The sequence below is a fragment of the Dasypus novemcinctus genome, chromosome 17 (genome assembly GCF_030445035.2).
Source record: "Dasypus novemcinctus isolate mDasNov1 chromosome 17, mDasNov1.1.hap2, whole genome shotgun sequence".
NCBI classification, from domain to species: Eukaryota; Metazoa; Chordata; class Mammalia; order Cingulata; family Dasypodidae; genus Dasypus; species Dasypus novemcinctus.
The window spans coordinates 44278534-44303678 of record NC_080689.1 but is presented as its reverse complement, the minus strand read 5'-3'; the positions used below and the strand labels follow the sequence as shown (position 1 = coordinate 44303678).

The following is a 25145-nucleotide window of genomic DNA, read 5'->3' as shown; positions in this document are numbered from 1 at the left end:
TAGGCAGATGAGCCTTTTAAGAGCACATTTCTCCCACATTTCCCCGTTTAACTTCCGTCGGGTAAATGCACCGAACTCCCTCAGGACCAGAGTAGCAGTAATTTCTTTCCAAAAAAGGGACCTACAGAAACGATTAGCGACATTTTACTGGCTCTCACGAACGTCACAGGCTGAACCGTGCCAGCAGGTGGCAACGGCGACCGGAGGACGCTGTACTTATGCCTTCGAGAAAGAACCGCTTCCGGCGGTGGCAGGAAGCCTGTTGGGGACCGATTGGGGGACGGACCGACTGTTCGCTGCGGTCCCAAAGGTCCGGAAGCCTGTTGGGGACGGATTGGGGGAAGGACCGACAGTTCTCAGCGGGCCCGAAGGTTATCTCCGCCCGGCTTGGGATTCCAGACTCCCGGGACTTTATATAGGAGCTAAGTGAGTAGCGTCTCTTATCCTGTGTGGCGTACGTTGTTTGGCCTAAAGTGTCATTGACACAAATCCCTTGAATTCATAAACGTCGTGCATCAGCCAGATTTCCAGTGATGCACTTATTTCCCGCCTTGATTCTACGAGAATATGTTCATTATTCTCCCCGCATCGGTCAGCTGGCTTTTTGTTCCTCTGCCTCTCGTGAACCCAGGCTTTCGGGACTCGGATTCTACGTGTATCCACCCAAATCCGTAGTTTTCTGCAGGGACTTCTTTTTATCTTTCAGATAAGTTCTAAAGCTTCCAACTATTATATTTAGACATTTCCACTAACACAGTGACCATTTCCAACATCTTTGATTCCTTGAAAAGAAAACCGAATCAGCGGTCAGAAAACCTGGGTTTTAATAACGACTGCCATTAGCTAGCGGTATGCCATTGGAGAAGGCTTTTTGATCTCTCTGGAGTCGTTTCCTTTTTAAAATAAGGAGTTTGGAGTTAGTAATAACTAAGATTCTTTGCAGTTTAGACATTTAGGTTATTGCCCCCAATGTGTCTTTCTAATTCCTGATTCAATTATCTATATGTGCTTTGGTTAATTTCCCCGTAGGGCCCTTCTTCCCATTCCATTCCACTATTTTATGTCCTTTTCAAACCTGGTTTCCACAATTAAATTTTTTTTTGGTACAGAATCCTGTGCTTCCTGAACATTCTTTACTGCTTAGTCCAAGGTCACTTACCAATATAAGAAAATTTGTATCATTCTTTAGTCGTTTAATGTGTGTAAATATTCATTTACTATTGAAGGAATTTCTAAATCTTAATGTGTGGTTTTTTGGGTTTTTTTTTTGTAATTAAGTTTGGGCTTTCTTTTGAAGGTCTAACTTGAATAAATCTTTTAAGGTAAAATGCTTGCTATCTTACATACACTAAATCTCAGAATTATCCATAAATAAACAAGATCGTGACTTATAAATATTTTCAACTTTAAGCAGTATCTCTTCAAAGCATATCTAAAATCATTAAAAGACATGATACAGGTTTTAAATAGCTGGTGATAAAGTATATGTAGTATTTCATTTCCTCATCATAGCCTTTGTAATAGGAAGGACAGACCTTTAATCACGTTTATTTTCTTTTGCAGAGATCAGGAAAATGAGGCCCATAGGAAACAAGTGACTTGCTCAATCAAGATAATACGAACTGGTATTTGTCAGAGCCAGGTCTCCAAACAAGGTCTTTTGTTGCTTAGACTAGTACTTTGTCCACTATATTGTCCCTCTTTTCAGTTTTCTTTTCTTCTTTACTTTTTAAAAAATATTCAGTATATTGTGTCAGGACAATAAAGTATGTTTAGGAAGATTGGTTAAAATAGAACGTTTTATTTTTAATTTAGCATTCATTTATCCAGCAAAGCTCACTTGTCCAGAGTCTCAATTTTGTTGGTCATATCAAATAGCCGTTATCATTTCTGAACACATTTTGAAAATATATAGCAGGAAAAAAATCAAACACATTATAGAAATACCATAGTATGGGAAAAACAGGTTTTAAAATATCAGTATAATGTAAGTAGTATTTTATAGAAGGTAGCTTTATTTGGGTTAAGGTAAACACACTGAAATATTCCATAATTTTTATTCCTTGGTTTTTATAATGTTGAAGGGTAATATTTAATGATACAGAAAAATGCTCACAATAGAGTCTCTTTTTAAGCCCCCCTGATGGCTCCCATATCTGTGTGCTTGTTTTTGCTCGTTTTCTGTTTGTTTCTTCTTTAGAAGGCACTGGAAACCAAACCTGGGACCTCCCATGTGGGAGGTGGGCATACAACTGCTTGAGCCACATCTATTCCCTGCTTGTGTTTGGTTTTGCTCACTGTCTTCTCATTGTTTGCTTGTTGTCTTGCTCATTGTTTTTGCATGTTGTTTGCTTGTTTTTGTACGCTTGTTGTCTGCTCATTGTTTTTGCTTGATGTCTGCTTATTATATGCTAGTTTTTTGTTTGTCTTCTTTAGGAGGCACCAGGAACGGAATCTGGGACCTCCCATGTGGGAAGTGGGTGCCCAACTGCCTGAGCCACATCCACTCCCTATAAAAAAGTTTTGAGTATTTATTGCTTTTGCTTTCAATATCATTTGGTAATTATATATTATTATTATTATTATTTTAGGAGGTACCAGGGATTGAACCCAGGACCTCATAAATGGAAAGCGGGAGATCAACCACTGAACTACATCCTCTCCCCTCTTATTTTTTTGTAATTTACTTTTTAATAATGACTATGTTTTCATAAAATTCCTGAAACATTCCTGGTCTCATTCAGACCTGCCCAGACAGGACTGTTCATGTTAAAATTCACAGGGATATGTAGTTAAGACTCTTGCTATAAGAACCTTCACAATATATTCTTTAGTCAAAAAAAGTTATAAAACAGGAAGCGGACTTGGCCCAGTTGTTAGGGCATCCGTCTACCACATGGGAAGTCTGCGGTTCAAACCCCGGGCCTCCTTGACCCATGTGGAGCTGGCCCATGTACAGTGCTGATGTGCGCAAGGAGTGCCGTGCCACACAGGGGTGTCCCCCTCGTAGGGGAGCCCCATGCGCAAGGAGTTCGCCCCTAAGGAGAGCCGCCCAGCACGAAAGAAAGTGCAGCCGGCCTAGGAATGACGCTGCACACATGAACTGACGCAGCAAGATGACGCAACAAAAAGAGACACAGATTCCTGTGCTGCTGACAACAGAAGTGGACAAAGAAGAACACACAGCAAAATGGACACAGAGAACAGACAACTGGGGGGGGTGGAGAGACATAAATAAAAATAAATTTTTTAAAAAAAGTTATAAAACAAAATATAGTATGATTTTATTTGGAGAAGTAAAATAGCTATGAGCACAAGAAAAGGCCTGAAAAGATATACATTAAAATGTATATTTAATGAGACTGTTTCTGAGTGGAGAGTAAAAGAAAGTCTATATTGAAGAATCTGAAAGGCTATATCTACTACTTTGAAATATATTATTCATTAAAAAAATGATGCCACAATTTACAAAAAGGATCTTGCTTATTATTGAAATGAAAATACTACCCTATGGTTGTAATCAGTCACTGCGTCCAGTGTGCCCAAGAATCATTATATTGTATCATTATGTTGGAATACTTTTAAAGACAGCAAACTTTTTGAAGGAAGGAACTCTGGCTTATTAAACTTTGAATCAACAACATCAAGCACTATGCCTGGCATATGGTGCTCAAGAAATGTTTGCTGAGGAGTAAACTTGTGCTTATGTTATTTTCTTGTTGCTCTTATCCTTCAAAACTGAAAAGCAAAGCCATGGAAAGGCAGAGGAAATAGAGGACTCAAGGAGGAAAAGAACTATGCTATTGTTGACTTCAGTTACAGTATTCTTTCTAATAAACTTTTCTTTCATTCCAAGAATAATATTCAAAAGGCATTATTTAATATTTATTGGGTGCCTTTTTCTCACCCTTTTTATTAGGGTTTTGGAGAGTGTAAAGTGTTAAGGCTTGAAAGACATTGCACTTGGAGCACATTCAAAGCTTCAGAAATTAGATGACAAGTCATCAGAGATTATAGATGGGTCAGAATAACAAAAACTTGGGAGGTAGGAGTGGGGGAACTAACTATAAGATTATAAGAGATGAAGTGTGAAAATGAGTGGAGGGCAGATAATGAGTCCTTATATACTATGGTATGGAGTTGTACATTATCCTTGGGGTAATGGGGAGCCACTAGTGGACGTTAAGCAAAGAGGTAATGAGTTCCAGTTTGCATTTTAGAAAAATCACTCTAGTTGTGATTTGGTTAGTTGATGTTTTAAGATTTAAGAAAAGAATTTTTATGAAGTTTTCTTTGTATTTTAGTTCTGTCATGGTAGTAACATTTAACAATAATAATAGCTAATATCTAGAGGCTGCTTAGTTTGGATTCTCATTTCACTGACTCCCAAGTTTGACTCATTGTTGTAACTCTAGCACCTGGGCCAGTGCTTCCCATCTAGTAGATATCCAATTTGTATTTGTTAACTTGATTTGAATATTAACCCAAATATTATTTTGAGTTTTTTTTGCTGTTGTTTGTTTGTTTTAATAGGAGAAACATGAACCAGAAGATACTGAAGTTGGAGAATCTGTTACGATTTCACAGTCTTTGTAGACAGCTTCATAGCCTTTGTCAAAGAAGAACTTTACCACTCTGGAGGCATGTGTTTTCATCTCCTTACCCCATGTGGACAGCTCAGTTGTTTATCCGGCCAGATGCACTCATCCCAGCTACTTTGTCTCAATATAGGCTTCTAATAACAAAGAAGGTAGTTAAAGGTTTCTGCTCATTACTTATATTATTTGGTCTGAGAAGGAAGTAACTAGAGCCATGAGTAGAAATCTTATTTGAGTATTTTGTTGTTTAAGGAATCTGTCCTCAGTGCTATACTCCAGGGAATACAGCATTGTTTAGAAAAGGAGGTTCCAAACACACACATGGAAGTGAGTGTTTAACATTGAATTAAAGATGCATTTTAAATTTTAGTCTAAGGCTTAACCACTTATGGGAGTGTTTGTTGGTAGAAATAGGAGCTGTTTTTGTGATAGATATTCCAGAATCTAAAGTTGCCACTTAATATTTTATTCCTTCTTCATTATATGTTTGACTTTTTAATAGGAAGAAAGGCCACAGAAATCTCGTTCATCTGTGACAAAATCTAAAAAGGAGGTAGAGGTATGGATTGGAATGACAGTTAAGGAGCTGGCCAGAGCAATGGAAAAAGACATAGGTGAGCCAGATCATATTTACAAGGAAAAATATGGGAACATGGAAAATCTGATCTATTTGCTATGAGGTTGATTGATTCAAGGATGAAAACTAGACTGGTAGTTTTAAAAGACTTTACCTAAGTCCTAATATTTTCCACTTTAGGTTACAAACCCTAATTAGTATCTTGGTGCTACCAAATACAGTACTCCAAGATTTTGCTTTTACCAAAAGTAGAAAATATTTTCTTATCTACATTAACCCTTCTTTTTTAGAAATTTTGTCATCTATTAAAATAAGTCCAAACAATGTTTTTGGACTGAGGGACTATACTTATATTCATATTTTTCTCTTTATTTTTCTATAATTTTTTAAATGTCCTTTTTTCACACATTTTCAGTGTCCATAAGACCAGCAGATAAATTTTATAGTAATAACTACAGCTTTTAAGAATACTATTTTTACTTATAAATGGAAAGCATAATTGTCATTTTTTTTATTCTTCATTGAACCATTAATGTATTTATTAACTATTTAGAATTGCTAGAACAGGATTGGAAGTTTCATTGTAATCTGACAACATAAGAATAACCTATTGTAACAAAATAATGTGACAAGTGAAGCAGACTCTTGAAACTAGAATTAATAATAATAACTCACATTTATTAAGCTATTAATATATACCAGTAATTTTTGTGTGTTAACTCTTATAATCCTCACAGTACCCTAAAGGTAGGTATTATTATTATCTCCATTTATAGATTAAGGCAACTGAGGCTTAGAAAAGGGAAATAGGGAAACGGACTTTGGCCCAGTGGTTAGGGCGTCCGTCTACCATATGGGAGGTCTGCGGTTCAAACCCCGGGCCTCCTTGACCCGTGTGGAGCTGGCCATGCACAGCGCTGATGTGCGCAAGGAGTGCCGTGCCACGCAAGGGTGTCCCCCGCGTGGGGGAGCCCCACGCACAAGGAGTGCGCCCGTGAGGAAAGCCGCCCAGCGTGAAAAGAAAGAGCAGCCTGCCCAGGAATGGCGCCGCCCACACTTCCTGTGCCGCTGACGACAACAGAAGCGGACAAAGAAACAAGACGCAGCAAATAGACACCAAGAACAGACAACCAGGGGAGGGGGGAAAATTAAATAAATAAATAAATCTTTAAAAAAAAAAAAAAAAGAAAAGGGAAATAATTGATGATATTCTAGCGCAGTTTCACAGCTTGTATATGGTGGGACAGGATTTGAACTCGGGGGCCTGGCTTGAGAGCCCATACTCTTACTCATGAACCAATTACCACTCAAGAATTAGTATTTTGTAAATTACAGAGAGCCAGAATTTTAAATGTAGTCAGGTTACTGAAGAGTTAGATAAGATGGACTGAGAGAGAGAGATTTTGTTCCTGCCTGAAAGTATTAACACTTTATGCATGTACATCTTTACAAAAAATAGGAAATTAGCACACAGTCTTGAATTTTTATAATTTTGCAGGTAGATTATACAATCATTCTAAACCTTAGGAAAATAAATGAATATGGATACCTCATTCAGAAATTTTCCAAGGAAAATTTTATTGATATAATTTTGTAAATAATATTGATAATAGATTTGATTTTTTAAAAACTTTTTATTATTGGCAACTTTCAAACATATATAAAAGTAGTGAGAGTAGAATAATATACTTGAAAGTAATTATAATCCAGTCACCGCAATTATTAATATATCATTTAATCTGTAACTACTTCAGTTTGTATCTCTAAAAATTGAGGTTTCTTTGTTTTTTTAAAACATAACCACCCACACAGAAAATATAACCACAATAATTCCTTATTATCACCAAATAGATCATTAAAATATAAAATTAGTCTCATTGAACAGTGCCCAAAGTCCCAAACCGATCTGAGATTATTTAAATAAAATATCTATTTGAAGCTTACTTACTATTATATTAAAATCTCTTCTGAATTAAAGATAGCTTTCATAAAGTAATAACTACTGTATCAGAATGTGTGTACTTCCTTTTTTCCCTCTGGGAGGACCTGGGTTTGATCCCTGTCGCCTCCTTGTGGAAAAGAAGAGAAAGTGTGCCTGTGTGGCGAGCCAGTGCCCATGTGGCAAGCCGAGTGCCTGCGCAAATGCCCGTGTGGCAAGCCAAGTGCTCGCATGGCCAGCTGAGTGCCCACATGGTGAGCTGAGTGCCTGCATGAGTGCACACAGGGCAAGCCAAATGCCCGCATGAGTGCCCGCATGGTGAGCCAGTGCCCATGCGGTAAGCCAAGGGTCTGTGCGGCGATCCGAGTGCCCACATGGTGAGCTAAGTGCCCATGTGAGTGCCCGCATGGTGAGCCAGTACCTGCGTGGTGAGCCAGTGCCCGCTCAAGTGAGTCATGCAGCAAGATGATGTCACAACAAAAGAGAGACGAAGGGGAGAGTCAAGGTGAAATGCAGCAGAAACCAGGAACTGAGGTAGTGCAATTGACAGGGAACCTTTCTCCACATCAGAGGTCCCCAGGATCGAATCCTGGTAAATCCTTGAGGGAGAAAGATGAGAAGACAAAAAGAGAAACAGGTACTGAAGATCACACAGCAAATGGACATAGACAGCAAAAATAGCAGGGAGGGGGAAGGCAAGGGAAAGAAAAAAATACTTAAAAAAAAAGGAATTCTTAAGAAAAATTCTTTGTGCACTTTTCTACATGTAAATATTTATATATTGTCAGTACCATATACATTTAATATAGTGGTGAAAAGATAATCCCAGTGTTTAACCTAACCTTTCGAAAATTTAGGGTAACATTTTAGAAAATTGAAATAAATTGATTATTAGGTGTTTTTTGCATTATTAGAAACAGTATTACAGTTTTTATGTTTTGAAAGAGTTGTTCTTTGAGAGTGTATCCACATAGAAAATTTGAGTCATATTTTTAAAATATGTTCTATTGCAATAGGATGAAGGTGGGGAAAAACATGTAGGAAATTATGGTTTCTTGACATTATGAAGTAATAAGATCAGTGGTGTAGGAAGCGGATGTGGCTCAAGCAATTGGACTCCTGTCTACATATGGGAGGTCCAGGGTATGATTCCTGGGGCCTCCTAGTGAAGGCAAGCTGGCCCGAGCAGAGAGCTGGCCCACATGGAGGGCTGGCCCATGTGGCAAACTGGCCTAAGTAGAGTGCTGGCCCGCACAGCAGGCTGGTCTGAGCAGAGAGCTGGCACAGCAAGATGACTCAACAAGAGGAGGCACAGAGGAGAAATAATAAGACACAGCAGACCAGGGAGCTGAGGTGGTACAAAAGATTGAGCACCTCTCCCATTCTGGAAGGTCCCAGGATCGCTTCCCTGTGCCGCCTAAAGAGAAAACAAGCAGGTACAGAAGAAGACATAGCGAATGGACACAGAGCAGATAACGAGGAGGGTGGGGGAGAAATAAATAATCTTTAAAAAAATAAAAATTTTTTAAAAATTCAAATCTGATCATGTCATTCCCCAGCTTAAAAACTTTTTTTTAAAAAAAAGTCAGTGGTATGCTGGGGCCTGCTGGGGCCAGTTTGCATTTGCTTGTGAGAACCCATTATTAAAGTTTGTGATCTGAATAGAATACTCTTAATCTAATGTTCTGCTTACCTGAGGATATCTTTCTTTCTTATATATCTCTAAATTTCTATCTATAAATAGGTTAACTGAAAGTCTGGAAACAAAACTATTTCATTATCATCAGAGATACATTCATATGTTATCCATAAGGAAACATGACTGAGATTAAAACAAAGCACATAAATAAAATGAAAAAAGAACAATAGATAAATATTTTTCCCATATTTCCAGACTATTTGGATACTCTAAATAGACACATAAGTAAGTTGTGTGTATTTGTACTTAGACATACATACTGTGTATCTCTATAGATAGATAAATACACATTTGTGTATATATATATGACATGTATGATTACAACTGTTCAAAGCCATTGACTATAATAAACTAAATACTAAATGTGTATACAACATGCAGTTTAATGTTTTATTGATGGGTCAGAAGGTAAGTCACTGACTCTGAGGTATCCTTATTTTCAAATACTTATGAATATGCAGATATATTAATATAAATGGAACACATTTTAATTATTTATTTCTTTTCAGGTTCTTTGTTATTTGTTAACATTAGAGAAATGAACAGTTTATAGTTTTTCCACTCATTGAATATACTGTTTATATAGATATTTATTAATAAATGTCACTTTCTTTGTTTTTTTTTTAAGATTTATTTTATTCATTTATTTCTCCTCTCCCCCTCATTGTTTGCACTTGCTGTGTTTGTTCATCTTCCTTGTTTCTTTAGGAGGCACTGGCTACTGAACCTTGAACCTCTGATGCAGGAGGGAGGTGCCTAATTGCTTGAGCCACCTCCACTCCCTGCTTTGCTGTCACTCATGTTTTTCTTCTTGTTTCTCTTGTTGTGTCATCTTGTTGTGTCAGCTTGCTCTCTTCTTTAGGAGACACTAGGAACCAAACCAGAACCGAACCAGAGATTTCCATGTGGTAGGCAGGAGTGCAATTGCTTGAGCCATATCCCTTTCCCAAGGTTACTTTCTTGAGCATTTAGTTCATGAACTTAAAAGCTTTTATCTTATTCCAACCAGATTGTGTATATGAAGCTTTATTGAACACTGCTATTGACATAGATTCACTAGAAGCAAACTCACGTTTAGATGATGTCTGGATCAAAGAAGTGGTAAAGAAAACAGGGATGAAATTAAAATGGAGCAAATTAAAACAGGACAAAATCAGAGAAAATAAAAATGCTGTAAGAAGGTAAACTTAACCATATATTTTGGGGAAGGGAGATTATATAGTTTTGTTTTTTTAGATTTTTATAGTAGAAACAAATATACAACATAGAATTTCCTACTTTAATCTCTTTCAAATGTACAATTCAGTGGTGTCAATTATATTGATGGAGTTGTGCTACCATCAACACCATATATTACCAGAAATTTTTCAACACTCCAAACAGAAACTCTGTACCAATTAAGCATTAACTGTCTCCTTCCCCTTCCCCGATAAGCTGTGCTCTAATTTCTGACAAATTTGCATATTTTTTAAGTGAAATCATACAATATCTTTTCCTTTTGTGTCGTGCTTATCACTCAACATGAGGAGACCACTTTTAATGGAAAGATTTGCCTCAACATTTCTTTTGTTATTAAATGATGTGTGAATGTAATAGGATAAACTTTTCTTTAAAGTACTTAAAGCCCCAGAGGGGAATTAAAGTCATTATAAAATGCTAAGGGTTATTTTTCTTAGTTTGCTGAATATATATATATATATTGACCCTGAAGTTTAACATTTGATTCAGTTCTGTTTATTGCTATGAAGATCCAGCTGCAGGTGGATAGTCAGTATATATTCTGTCACAAGTCAATATATGTATAGATGGGGAAAGTTGATCAAAGCTGACTGTTGGATTTTATAGTTAATGGTAGTTCACAAAAAGAACTGTGAACCAATTCACAGGCTATAAAGTGTTTCTACTATTTAAAAAGTGAAACTCTTCTGCTTTTAATTGTAGACCCCAGGCAGATCCAGCTTTATTAGCCCCAAGGTCCCCGGTTGTTACCATAATGGGCCATGTTGATCATGGGAAAACAACACTACTTGACAAACTGCGAAAAACTCAAGTGGCAGCGATGGAAGCTGGAGGCATCACTCAGCACATTGGTGCCTTTCTTGGTATGAACACAAATTACAACGTGTTTGGGAACCCCACTTACGATTTTCTTAAGCCAAATATCATAATTTGAACTATACAAATACAAAATAAAAGGGAAGGCTAAAGCATAGAGCCATTGATTTAATGAATGGTAGAGCAGATGGTTAATAAAGGTTATTTTATACTTATAAGAAAAAAATTATGTTGCCTTCTTTATTCTAGCCCATTCTTAGTTTGGTTAAATGAACCTAAAATTCTTCGTTAGTTTATATAACCTCAAATGCTAGGTTGTGATAATATTGCTAAATATAGTTAAATAATTACTAAATATAATTAAATAATAGCTACTATTTACAGAGTACTTAGCATGCACCAGCACTGTGCTGAGCACTTTATATGTTTTATCTTTTTTATCTTCACAACAACATTATGAGGTAGGTATTCACATTCCTGTTTATAGATAAGGAGGCTGAGGCTTCATCAGGTTAAGAAACTTGCCCAAGGTATACAACTAAGTGGCATAGCCTGGAATCAAACCTAAGGCTGTTGGACTCTTAATTCCTGAGCAACTAACTGTTATTAAATTGCTTTCCTGTGACTCAAGGTGGTTGTGTAAGTGTGATTTGATTGCCTCCATTAGGTCTTTTCTCTTCCCAGAATAGACACCAGATATTACATTTATGAAAGTAGTTATGTTCTAGAAATGTGAAGAGTTTTAGTTTGAAACTACTATGTGGACAGAATAAAGGTTTCACTGGTATGTTATCACCTTTCATTGTGAAATGATAATCTGTATTGTTCTGATTAAAATTAATGAAAGTAATAAAATTAAAGGGTTATTGATTACATTTGATAATGTCACATATATTCTTTCATATTAAGGAAGTAAATATTTGAGTTCTTAGTGTTTTTGGATTTCTGTTTCCACAGTCTCTCTGCCTTCTGGAGAAAAAATAACCTTTCTTGATACTCCAGGCCATGCTGCCTTCTCAGCAATGAGAGCCAGAGGTGCTCAGGTCACTGACATTGTCATATTGGTTGTAGCAGCAGATGATGGAGTAATGAAACAAACTGTAGAATCTATTCAGCATGCCAAAGATGCTAAAGGTACTGTGTGACTTTCTTGAATGTGTCAGGAGGGAAACTGCTTGTTGTTTTTGTATTTTTTTAATTGTTTTGTATTTTTTAAAATTTCTCCCCCTTCGCCTCATCGAGCTAGCTGTCTGCTCTTTGTGTCTGTTTGTTGTGTGCTCTTTGTCTGCATGTCTTATTTTTAGGAGGCACCAGGAACCAAACTCATGACCTCCCTTGTGGGAGGGAGGTGCCCAATTGCTTGAGTCACATTTCCCCCCTGCTTTTTTTATCTCCCCCCGCCCTTGTGGCTTTTTGCATGCTCGCTGCTCTCTGTGTCCATTTGCTGTGTGTTCTTCTGTGTCTGTATTTATTTTATTTCCCCTTCCCCCTTGTGGCTTGCTTGCCATCTGCTCTCTGTGTCCATTCGCTGTGCACTCTTCTGTGTTTTTTGCTTGTCTCCCTTTTTTTTTGTTGCATTACTTTGCTGAGTCAGCTCTCCGTGGCATCTGGATGCAGTCGAGCCTGCCTTCACTAGGAGGTCCTAGGACATGAACCCAGGGCCTCTCATATGGTAGACAGGAACCCAACTGATTGAGCCACAGCTGCTTCCCTGCCCCCTGCTTTTTATAGCTCTTATTGTATTTCCTCGTTGCGTCATCTCATTGCAACAGCTTGTTGTATCAGCTCACCATGCCAGCCCATGACGTCAGCTCACTATCTTGCTCTTTTTCTTTAGGAGGCACTGGGAACTGAACCTGGGACGTCCCATGCATGAGGTGGGCGCCCAACTGCTTGAGCCACATCCGCTTACCTGTTTTTGTATTTTTTTTTAAAGATTTATTTATTTACTCCCCACCTTGCGGCTTGTTCCTTTCTTTTGCTGTCTCTTCTCTGTGTCCATTTGCTGTGCGTTTTTTCTGTATCTGCTTGTCACCCTTTTGTTGTGTCATCTTGCTGTGCCAGCTCTCCACGGCGCACGGGCCATCAGCTGTTCATGGCACTCAGCCCAGCTAGCCTTCATAAGGAGGCCCCCGGATGCAAACCCAGGCCTCCCATATGGTAGATGGGAGCCCAACTAATGGAGCCACAGCTGCTTCCTGTTTTTGTATTTTTAAGAGATATGCTACATAGTGTCCCTGTTCAAATGTAGCTCTTTTGATCTTCAAGGCAACCCCAGAATTCTTATAGTGTTTCACAGATAAGGCTCAAAATTGTTAAATTTTTTTCCCACAGATGTATAACTAATGAGATTAGTGTATTGGAATTCAATTTGGGACTTGTGCCCATAAGTACTCTTTCTCTATATTTCACATACATGGCATCATGGTATAAGAAATGTCTCAAGGAGACGGACTTTGGCCCAGTGGTTGGGGCGTCCGTCTGCCACATGGGAGGCCCGCCGTTCAAGCCCAGGGCCTCCTGGACCCGTGTGGGGCTGGCCCATGCGCAGTGCTGATGAGCGCAGGGAGTGCCGTGCCACGCAGGGGTGTCCCCCGCGTGGGGGAGCCCCGCGCGCAGGGAGTGCGCCCATGAGGAGAGCCGCCCAGCGTGAAAGGAGAGAAGCAGCCTGCCCAGGAATGGCGCCGCCCACACTTCCCGTGCCCTGACGACAACAGAGGCGGACAAAGAGACAAGACACAGCAAATAGACACCAAGAACAGACAACCAGGGGAGGGGGGGAAATTAAATGAAAATAAATAAATCTTTAAAAAAAAAAAAAAAGTCTCAAATTTTTAAAAAAACCTTTTTGTCATGGAAAATCCAAAGAGATAAAAAGTAGGAAGAAAAGAATAATGGACTTCTATGTATCCACCCCCTAAATGTATTAGGGGTGCAAAGTAGTGACATTCTAATTCTGTTATTACTTCATTTATTATCTGGAATTCTTTAAATGTAGAGAAATTTCTATTACCTAATTTAAATAACTTATTTGACCAAATGTAAACATTTTAAACTTTTGGAAAATCCCTTGGCCACCTTTTCCCTTATTTCTCTATTTAAAAATTGTAATAATAAACACTATACATACTCTCTCTCTGAGAAAATACTATCACCTTGAGAAAATGTACCTGATGCAATGAGCCCTGTTTCTCAGGTTTGTTGGCAAGGGAAAAAAAGATTGAGAATTACTGATCTTTTCCAATTCTTGCATCTCACAAAGTGAAAACTAAGACTTAAAGCTGCAGTAACTCTCCCAGGTTGCACAGCTAATTTGCAGCATGTCTGCATTTATACTCTGGGTCTCCTAGCTTCCAGTGTTTCTTTCCCATTTTTAAAATTTAATTTTTTTTTTTAAGTTTTTCTCTTTCCTTTTTAATTCCTCAAAACTGCTTTCATGAGATGCACTAATTCTGAATGGTCCTGAGGGAATTCATGGCAAAAAGAAGAGAGTGTTAAACTTGTCAGGGTTCTTATGACATATCAGATGGTCAACATAGGATAAATTCTTTATATCATGGTTTTCTGCACTTATTTTTATGGTTCTAATAAAGTTAGTTTATCATTATGGAATGTACTTTTTCATAACTGTGGCTTTGTTGGAGAGGATAGCATTTTTGTGTCTGTTTTCAAGTTCTCTTCTGATATCTGAGAAAACTGCAGAGATGGTGAAACTCAACCAGTGAATTATTATCTCCCAGAGTTTTGTTTGATCTCTCTTCTCTGGGTGGTTGTGTCTGGTAATGAGAAGTAAATTATAGGATTATTTGGTTCATTCATTAAGTAAACATTTATGGAGAGTTTACCATGTGTCAATCTCTGAGCTAGGTATATGTAAAGAGTTGCTGTAATCCTAAAAGAGAATTTGCAGTAATGATACTTAGTTTCACCCCAGTTAAAGATGTTGATTTTTAAAAATAAGTTAATAGCTCCTGGAAAGAAAGGCAATGATCTGAAGACATTGAATTACAATCTTCTCTTGATTTTCTTCTGGAGATTATCTCCAATGTGGTTATTGATTTTGCTTTCAGGTTTAAAAACGGGTGTTTCTCAATTCAAAATATTTCTTTTTTAATAACCTTAGGTATCTGCTCTTTATTCATAATCTGCTTATAATTGTAGATACCTGGATTCCCTCTTTACATTTGGAGAACAGAATAGAGTGGTGTGATTGCAAAATGGGTCGTTTAGATCTTTCATTAGATAAGTTTGTCCACCAAGTAAAGAGACGCAGTAACAGTTTGTTGTCTCACTGTGAATATCTGGGATTGGAGGTCTCACCGTTTGTACTTTTCGTAACTGTGTCTCTTTCAGTTCCTATTGTCCTTGCCATTAACAAATGTGACAAAGCTGAGGCTGATCCTGAGAAAGTGAAGAAAGAGCTTCTGGCCTACGATGTGGTATGTGAGGATTTTGGAGGCGATGTTCAAGCAGTGCATGTCTCTGCACTTACGGTAAGTGTGGGCCCTCAGAGACCAGTGCATTCAGCTGGTAATGCCATGTGCAGTGTACGTAGTGCCTTCTGCTTAAAGAGCATTTGACAAACTTTATTTCTAAAGTTGTTTAAAAATTCTCTGGGTACTAGGCAAAGCTGGTATCATTACCCTTGTTAGGAGCTTAAGAATAAAGCTCAGAAAGGCCAGTCACAAAACTTAATGCTTTTCTAATTGACATGCTTAGAATGTGAAGAATAAATGGCAATGATTTGTGAGTAGGAGAAGCGGAATTGGCTCAGTGGTTAGGGGCACCCGTCTACCACATGAGAGGTCTGCGGTTCAAACCCCAGGTCTCGACCCGTGTGGAGCTGGCCCATGCGCAGTGCTGATGCGCGCAAGGAGTGCCCTGCCATGCAGGGGTGTCCCCGCGTAGGGGAGTCCCACGCGCAAGGAGTGCGCCCCGTAAGGAAAGCCACCCAGCGCGAAAGAAAGTGCAGCCTGCCCAAGAATGGCACCGCACACATGGAGAGCGGACACAAGATGACGCAACAAAAAGAAACACAGATTCCCGGTGCCGCTGGTAAGGATAGAAGCGGTCACAGAAGAACACACAGCGAATGGACACAGAGAGCAGACAACTGGGTGGGGGAGGGACGGGGAAGGAAGAGAAGTAAATTAATAAATAAAATCTTTAAAAAAAAAAAAAGAAAAGATGTTGGAAAGAGAATAAATGAAGCATGTGTTTGTGAAAGGGAATTAAGAAGCACCACCCACCAGTGGCCATCCTTTAATAAAATTGCTACTTGTCATTTATTCACAGTCTAAAAGAGGGAAGCTCCCTAAGTGTTTATCAACTAATGAATGGCTAATAAAATGTGGTATATTCATAAAATGAAATATTATTCAGTCGTATAAAGTAAATGAAGTTCCAATACATGCAACACATAGATGAACCTTGTAGATTTCACATTGAGCGAAATAAGCCAGATACAAAAGGACAAATATTGTATGATCTCACTATGTGAAATAATTAGAGTAAGCAAACTTGTAAATCTTGAATATAGATTACCAAGGGATTGGTTGGGGATAGGGAATGGGAAATGAAGGCATAAAATATACAGGATTCCTATTTGGAATGATGGAAATGTTTTGGTAATGGGTGATGGTAATGGTCGCACAACATTGTGAAGGTCATTAACATCATTGAAATATATGTCTGAATGTGATTGAAAGAGGAAATGTTAAATTTTATATATAGTAACAGAATAAAATTTTTTTAAAAATCCATGGAACTACAGTACACAGTTACACTTTATACTGTTAAACTATGGACTTTAATATTACAACTGTAAAAATGTGCTATCACCAGTTGCAACAAATGTTCCACACCAATGCAAGATATTAGTAGATAGGGTGCTATATGGGAATCCTGTATTTTATGCATGATTGTTCTGCAAACCGTCAACTTCTCTAATTTAAAAAAAATAGCCACTTGCTCTTTGTGTGATTTGTTGCTGGGCCAGGTTTTCTTACTGATCTTTTTTTTTTTTAATTGGCAATTCTTATTTTTAATGCATAAAGAGAAAAGTGTAACTGTCAGGAATTATTTGGCTTTTGACCCTAGTATTTACATTTACAGACAATTCTAATTAATACCTTTGTGTTATTGTTAAAGGGCGATAATTTGATGGCTTTGGCGGAGGCAACGATTACTCTAGCAGAAATGTTAGAATTAAAAGCTGATCCCACTGGTCCAGTAGAAGGAACAGTAATAGAGTCTTTCACAGACAAAGGAAGAGGGTAGGAATGTTAAAATGCTTGTCTTTTAATAATTTTGTTCCATGGTTGATGTTTTTTTACTTAATTATAACAATGTATTATTATTTTTGCATGTTATTGTTAGCCCATGTTTCAAAGCATTTGTTTTGAAAATGTTTTATTGCATAAGCACTTAGGACACAAAAATGCTAGTTATCAGTAGACCATAGTAACCATCTGTATATCTAGTAATTGTATTTAAATGATTTGTCGTTCACTTTTATTTTTTTACCCCACTGACTTAAACTGATAAAGCCGCATAAACTAACATAAATTGGGATGAAATAATTGTTGCATTTTAGGTTTTCTTAGTTGTTTTTGACTTTACCCATTAATATAGCATATAAGAAGGTCTTTGAAATGGTATTTTCTTGAACTTCCCTTCCTATCACAAAAGAGGTCTCCTCACTGATAACAAACCAGTTTTAGAAAGAGGATTAGGATTCTGTCAGAACACTGCTCCCTGCTCCTTCCCATAGTATGTACCTTTACAAGAAACGTTTTTATAATATGAAAAACTGCTTACGTTAAATGGTAGTGGAATTAACTATGTATGCATATGTATATATATATAAACCTCATAAAGATATCTTGGCTTTACTGTACATCCTGACTGTGACATTAGGATATACTTTTATTTCTGCTTTAGTCCTGTTACCACAGCTATAATTCAAAGAGGAACTTTGAGAAAAGGTTCAATTTTGGTTGCCGGAAAAAGTTGGGCAAAAGTGCGCTTAATGTTTGATGAAAATGGAAAAACAATCAATGAGGCCTGTCCTAGCATGCCAGTGGGAATTATAGGCTGGAGAGACCTTCCTTCTGCAGGAGATGAGATTCTTGAAGTAGAATCTGAGGTACATCAACTTTAATTCCTATATATTAAATATGATATGATGATTTTAAATATCTAAAATGTTACACCAAATAAGTACTCATATTAACAAATAAAATTCATGTAATTTTCACATATGAGTTAGGCTAATTTCCTAGTGGGAGAGAAAAACAAGGCCTTTATTGTATTTAGCTAAATAATGACAGGGTTTTTTCCTGTAAAGCCAAAGGCACGTGAAGTTGTTGACTGGAGGAAGTATGAACAAGAACGGGAGAAAAACAAAGAAGACATAAAAATATTAGAAGAAAAACGAAAGGAACACCAAGAAGCACATCGGAAAGACCGCGAGAAGTATGGCACTTTGCACTGGAAGGAGAGATCACTTAAAAAGTACCAGGAAAAAATAAAAAATCCTTTAAAGCCAAAAGAGAAAACAGAAAGAGATTCAAATGTACTTCCTGTAATTATTAAAGGTGCCTTTTTAAAGATTTTACTTTACAGCTCATTTTGGAATATATGCATTTCTTCATTCTCACAATTAGTTTGGTCCCTTTAATTTAAGCCAAAAATATTTCAGTATTTTGTGGGTAATTTTCACAGAGTGAACACATTTCTTGCTGATTTTGTTGTAAATGTGCCTTTGGTTCATTATACTTTATTAAATTAAGTAGGTATTTACAGGGCTAAAACAAATTTAATGTGGATTTAGTGGTAAATGCCATTCCCAAGAGGGCTTTAAATAGATTGCCATTTTTGCGTGTTAAGACCTCTTATTTTCAACAATTTTAAACTTTTCTCTATTTAGGAGATGTTGATGGTTCCGTTGAAGCCATTTTGAACATATTGAATACCTATGATGCTTCCCACGAGTGTGAACTAGAATTAGTACATTTTGGAGTGGGTGATATTAGTGAAAATGATGTTAACCTTGCTGAAACATTTGATGGTGAGGACTCCATTTTCTCTTTAACTGTGCTCCCTAGATCACTCTCTGAACCATTTGCTTCTGTCCCTTGTTGCTTGGCTACTCATGCCAGAAATGTAACCCTATCAGCATTACCCTTCCTGCTATCGTCAAGTCCCAACTAGCAATTAAGGCCAACTGAGATGTGCAGTATTGCAGCCTTATTGCCATTATACTGCAACCTCAGGGAACTATTCAAGCTCGAGTAGTGTTTCTGATTTTTCTTTGAGGGCACCGTTACTCCTGGTTCCCCATCCCAATTCAAGGTTAATTCTTTGTATCTTTCATTGATTTAGACTTTTGAATGCTCCTAACACTCTTACCAGCCCATTCAGAATTTTTGTTAATTTCTCATTTTAAAAACCATATCCAGAGAGTGGGTTTAGCTCAGTGTTTTGAGTGCATGCTTCCCATGTACAAGGTCCCATGTTTAATACCTGGTACCTCCTAAAACAAACAAACAAACAAAAAAATACCCATATCTTTCTTTGATCAAAAGCTCCTTTTAGCAGTAAATACCTAGAAGACAGGGGCACAGTCTTTATTAGTGGAACTTAGGATAGATACTCGTAACTATCGCTTTAACTAGGTATAGCACCTAGTATAGCATCACCATTACTGAGGGATTAATGAATCATTTAGGAGGGAGGTACTTCATAACCTTATTTGATGAGAATTAGATGTCACCTCTACTACTGAAAAGTTATTGTCAGTAATGCTGGTTATTTCACAGATTTTGTTAGGCATTGACTGGCCTAGGCCTCTGACAGTAGTGAATGATTTCTTACTGATAAGACTTTCAATGTGATTGTGTTTTTCTTTTGCTGAAGCTGTTTAGGTCAATTATTGTCATTTGTTTAAGGCAAGAGTGTTTTGCATTTACTCCCCACGTCCCTAGTATTTGCAGTTAAATACGTTATTTATTTGGTCTTTGGTAAAGTGGGGTGGGAATGGTCAACTCCATGAAACTTCTTACTTCCTAAAATAATTCCTGAAATTTACCAATTAAATCACTATTTTTGGACGTCTTTTGGCTAGCCAAACATCCTATAGTAAACAACAAAAATTACAGGCATAGGATAATTTAATAAAATAATTCAATTACTAACATAAGGTAATAATACTTCAGCCTTACTGTTTTCCATTTTCTTATTTCCTTGGTATAAAAACCAAAGCTTTGTTTGGCATACTGCCTTGTACATTATTGGCACTTCAAATAATGTTTCATAGGTGAAGGATGAAATAATAAATTTTCCTTATTAAATAAGACACAATAGAACTTTATAAAATTCTCACTTTCATTAATTTGAAAATTTACTAGTTTTCATGAGAAAAAATTACAGAACTTTTCATCTCCCATAATTGTTTTTATTTACACAGGAAGGAAAGAAAAAAAATTTTGATTTGAGTTTCTTCTTGAAAAACAAAATATGCAGTATTTGTGTTATATTACTGATTCTATTTCTGCTTGGCAGGTGTTATATATGGCTTCAATGTGAATGCAGGAAATGTTCTTCAAAAGTCGGCTGCAAAAAAAGGAGTAAAAATTAAACTTCACAAAATCATTTACCGACTTATTGAAGATTTGCAGGCAGAATTGAGCAGCAGACTGTCCTGCATTGTGGAAGAACACCCAATAGGTTAGTGTTCAGTGAATGTTACTTTTAAACTGTTATATTGTAAGTGCTTTAAATAATACTTGGTAGCAAGTTTAGGGGAAATGTATTTCAAAGTTGTATCCAGGGTCTTCCTATTTCATATCCTGTGACCAAAAAACCGTGACTACCACAGATGAGAATTCATTGTAACATAATATGGATTATAAACACCTGCCCTGTACAAGGAATGCTCCTGTGCTTAGGCCCTGAGGACACAAAGGCAAATAAGTCAGGAAGAGCAAGCCCTTGAGTTTTTGCCTACCGAGACAGACCTGAACAAGTCATTGTAGTACAAGTTAGATTGGGATAGGGAGGCATAGTAAGTTTTTTAAAAATAGATTATTAACAGTGTCATGGAGCGCTGGTTTTTTCCTAGGGCTGGCAGAGATATCCAGTGTGAGAAGAAATTTACATTTAAATGTTCTTTATAGTAAATCCTTTGGTTGGATTAAAGGCTGTTTAAGATTGATTGAATTACCCTGTTCTTTTGCATCCACACCTGTAGAATTTGGGGGGTAACTTTTAATTTCGATTTAGATTTAAACTTTTAGGAAAATTGCAAAAAAGTACAAGGGACTCCCACACACCCTTTATTAAATTCAGCAGTTGCTTACATTTTGCTCTATTTGTTGAATCCTTCCAGACTCCCTTTTATGTACACAGACACATACTTAAACATATTTTTCTGGACCATTTGAGAGTGTAATTTGAGATATTAAGCCCATTTGCCTCTAAATACTTGTATTTCCCAAGAACAAGGACATTTTCTTACAGAACCACACATTAGTGAGTAAACTAAGGACATTTAACATTTTATACAGTATCATCTAATCCACAGTTCATATTCAAATTTTGTCCATTGTGCCGGTAATGTACTTTATATTTTTCCCATTATCCAGGACCCTGTATTACATTTAGTTGTTGTCTCGTCTCATTTAATTTGGAACAGTTCCTCAACCTTTTTGTCTTTTTTGACTTGACATTTTGGATCAGTTTAGGCCAGTGACTTTGTAGAATGTGCCTTAATTTGGATTTGTCTGATAACTCTTTATTAGATACATTATTTAGTTTTGGTACACATACAGATTTATTTATAGGCCTTTTCTGATCTGCTCATGATCAGAGATTTGCATGTTCTATCCATGAGCAAGCACCATCCAATACTACTAATGGCTAGAAAATTCGTACATCATGTGTTATCATTTCATCATTGGAATTTAATTTTCTGTGGAAAAAATTAAGCTTATTTCCAGAATTATCCTTAAATGGATATAATTAAATTACCAGTGATGAGATTTAAAATAAGTAAGGTGGGTCCCGGAGCTGCAGCCGCCCAGTCTGGATCCAAGCACCGTACGCAGCAGACGCCCGCTCGACGTGTAGTCCCGGTTCCTTCCCATTCCAAATCTAAGATGGCAACTCTCAAGGATCAGCTGATTCAGAATCTCCTTAAGGAAGAACAGATCCCTCAGAATAAGATTACAGTTGTTGGGGTTGGTGCTGTTGGCATGGCCTGTGCCATCAGTATTCTGATGAAGGAACTGGCAGATGAATTTGCACTTGTGGATGTCATAGAAGACAAATTGAAGGGAGAGATGATGGATCTCCAACATGGCACCCTTTTCCTTAGAACACCAAAAATTGTCTCTGGCAAAGACTATAGTGTGACTGCAAACTCCAAGCTGGTTATCATCACAGCTGGGGCTCGTCAGCAAGAGGGAGAAAGCCGTCTTAATTTGGTCCAGCGTAATGTAAACATCTTTAAATTCATCATTCCTAATGTTGTAAAATACAGCCCAAACTGCAAGTTGCTTATTGTTTCCAATCCAGTGGATATATTGACCTATGTGGCTTGGAAACTAAGTGGCTTTCCCAAAAACCGTGTTATTGGAAGTGGTTGCAATCTGGATTCAGCCCGGTTCCGTTACCTAATTGGGGAGAGGCTGGGAGTTCACCCATCCAGCTGTCATGGCTGGGTCCTTGGGGAACATGGAGACTCTAGTGTGCCTGTGTGGAGTGGAATGAATGTTGCTGGTGTCTCCTTGAAAAATCTGCACCCTGAGTTAGGCACTGATGCAGATAAGGAACAATGGAAAGAGGTTCACAAACAGGTGGTTGACAGTGCTTATGAGGTGATCAAACTGAAAGGCTATACCTCCTGGGCCATTGGGTTATCTGTGGCAGATTTGGCAGAAACTATAATGAAGAATCTTAGATGTGTACATCCTGTTTCCACCATGATTAAGGGACTCTATGGAATAAAAGATGACGTCTTCCTTAGTGTTCCTTGCGTCTTGGGACAGAATGGTATCTCAGATGTTGTCAAGGTGACTCTGACTCCTGAAGAAGAAGGCCGTTTGAAGAAGAGTGCAGATACACTTTGGGGGATCCAAAAAGAGCTACAATTTTAAAGTCTTCTAATGTACCACTTCATTGTTTAAGCTACAACAGGATTTTAGTTGGGGGCTGTTCCTGTTCTTTTTATCTGATCTTGGATTACGGCAGTAAGATGACCTAGGAAAAAAGTTAGACATAGGAATGTTTCTTAAAACCTTAAAGGTATTTACTGATACTGAAGATGATACCTATCTTGTATAGTCCCAAACTGATTATATAAAATAGTTTATGTCTGAGGCACCAGTGCCAATGCACATGCTGCAGCTGCCTTTCAAACCAGAAGTGTGGTTACTGTGTATTTTATACCTTCTGGTTCCTTTACCTAACATGCCTCGTGTAATTTCCTTCCTCCCAATCAATCATATCCTGAACTCCAATGTGTAAATCCAACATTGCATGTCTTGTGCATAACTATTTTAAAGGATCTTATTTTGTGTACCAAATGTATCAAAGTAGTGTACATTGCCATGTAATGTAAAAAAAAAATTACCTATTACAATGCAACCAACTGTTCAAGTGTTGTACCTCAAAAATGTCAAATAAACCATAAAGAGTGAAAAAATAAATAAAATAAAATAAGTAAGGTGATGACAGGTGATCTATTCTAGAAAATTGAGAGCAGAAAACTAGATTTTTAATGGAGCAGGCAGGAATTGTACCAAGCTATTACTTGCTATTATCATTCTGTGTATTTTATTGAGCCAAGAGTGAGGTAGTTTTCTACTGTTCACTCTTCCAGTGAGCATGTTTATTTTTGTAATTCTTTTCCAAGAATATCAAAGGTTTTTCATATTTTTATTTCTGTTTAGGGATAAAGTTGGTGGAGCCAAAGAAACCAGAACTTCTGTGCCTAAGTTTCTTTTTAACACCTTTAATTCTTACAAAGAATGTCAAAAATTATTTCTCAGCACCTTTATTTTCTGTATTTAATATTGTTTCTTCCTAAAGGTGAAGCTTCTATACTAGCTACCTTCTCTGTGACAGAAGGGAAGAAAAAAGTTCCTGTGGCTGGCTGCAGAGTCCAAAAGGGACAGTTAGAAAAAACCCAGAAATTTAAATTAATCCGTAATGGACAAGTGATTTGGAAGGGTAAGTAAAATACTTACCTACCGAGACCCTCCTTTGCTGATCCATACTCACCCATTCTGTTCATCTTTCCTTGCCTTTTCCAAACCTACTCTTCCTTTAGCATGTACTTTGATTAGTAGCTGGAGATTGCTGCGGCATCCAACCTGAGTTACTCCTTTATCTCCCTCCTCACCTTCATGTCAGATCCATCATTAAAATCTGGTGATTGTTACTGAGATCTATCCATTTCTGACTTTCATTCATCCTCATTCGGGCCATTACTTCTTATTCACAAAACTGATCTTCAGTTGATGGGCTCCCTTCCTCTCCCTAGTCCTGACTTCCAAGACTATCAGATCCCCAATCTGGTTTTCTAAGTGGTTTTAGATTGGTACCAAACTACTCTTCCAGCCATATCTACACTTCATCTACATTTTTATCTTATTGCTTTTTGCCTGTAATGTCTTTTCCCTTTTCTTTGGTTTTCCCATTCTTTATGTCCTGAGTACAATCCCATCCCCTGTAAAGGCTTAACCTACCTTAGAAATGGGAACCCCAAGTCCAATCATGTACAGCACACTTAATTTCCTTTGGTTCCTTATTTAGGCTTAACCTGCCAGGACTTAAATTTTGGTTATGATATATAACCCTCCAGTATTTAATGTGCAGCTTTAAAGTTTGTTGTATTTAGACTTCCCAAATGTTATTCTCGGTATTTTATTCATAGCTTAAATGTAAATGATTTTGTACAGTATTTTTAAGAATTTGTGTAATTTTCCTTTCCACACCATACTACATAGCTCTTAGTGGATATTGAATCTTTGTTGAATATAGTTTTTCATTTCTTTAAGGTTCATTAACCTCCCTGAAGCACCATAAGGATGATGTTTCAGTCATCAAAACTGGTATGGACTGTGGTCTCAGTTTGGATGAAGGAAATATAGAATTTAAAGTAGGAGATGAAATTGTTTGCTATGAAGAAAAGGAAGTTCTAGCCAAGACTTCTTGGGATCCAGGATTTTAAAATTACATTAAAAATGTAAATAAATATATTTTATTGTAGAA

The 25145-nt window shown here is 37.4% G+C and overlaps 2 protein-coding genes across 6 annotated transcripts; both read left to right on the top strand.

Annotated features, from left to right (window-relative positions):
* Nucleotides 1–305: 305 nt before the first annotated feature.
* On the top strand, nt 306–25145 carry MTIF2 (mitochondrial translational initiation factor 2). 5 transcript variants are annotated; one of them, XM_004461990.3, is made up of 15 exons: nt 306–426; nt 1564–1625; nt 4534–4750; nt 5101–5212; nt 9823–9994; nt 10755–10915; nt 11826–12002; nt 15222–15361; nt 17019–17143; nt 17811–18015; nt 18217–18466; nt 18799–18939; nt 20433–20597; nt 23961–24101; nt 24932–25145. In XM_004461990.3, exons 3-15 carry the CDS (start codon nt 4541–4543, stop codon nt 25102–25104), a joined length of 2172 nt encoding a protein of 723 aa, XP_004462047.1. In that variant the 5' UTR covers nt 306–426; nt 1564–1625; nt 4534–4540; the 3' UTR covers nt 25105–25145. The 5 variants fall into 5 exon arrangements, with proteins under 5 accessions (XP_004462047.1, XP_004462049.1, XP_004462046.1 ...); XM_004461992.4 differs by having other exon boundaries at nt 1564–1655; nt 4534–4641; XM_004461989.3 differs by having other exon boundaries at nt 1564–1655.
* On the top strand, nt 21866–23117 carry LOC101443258 (L-lactate dehydrogenase A chain-like). Its single transcript, XM_004481785.5, has one exon. The coding sequence runs from the start codon at nt 21881–21883 to the stop codon at nt 23024–23026; it is 1146 nt and encodes a 381-aa protein (XP_004481842.2). The 5' UTR covers nt 21866–21880; the 3' UTR covers nt 23027–23117.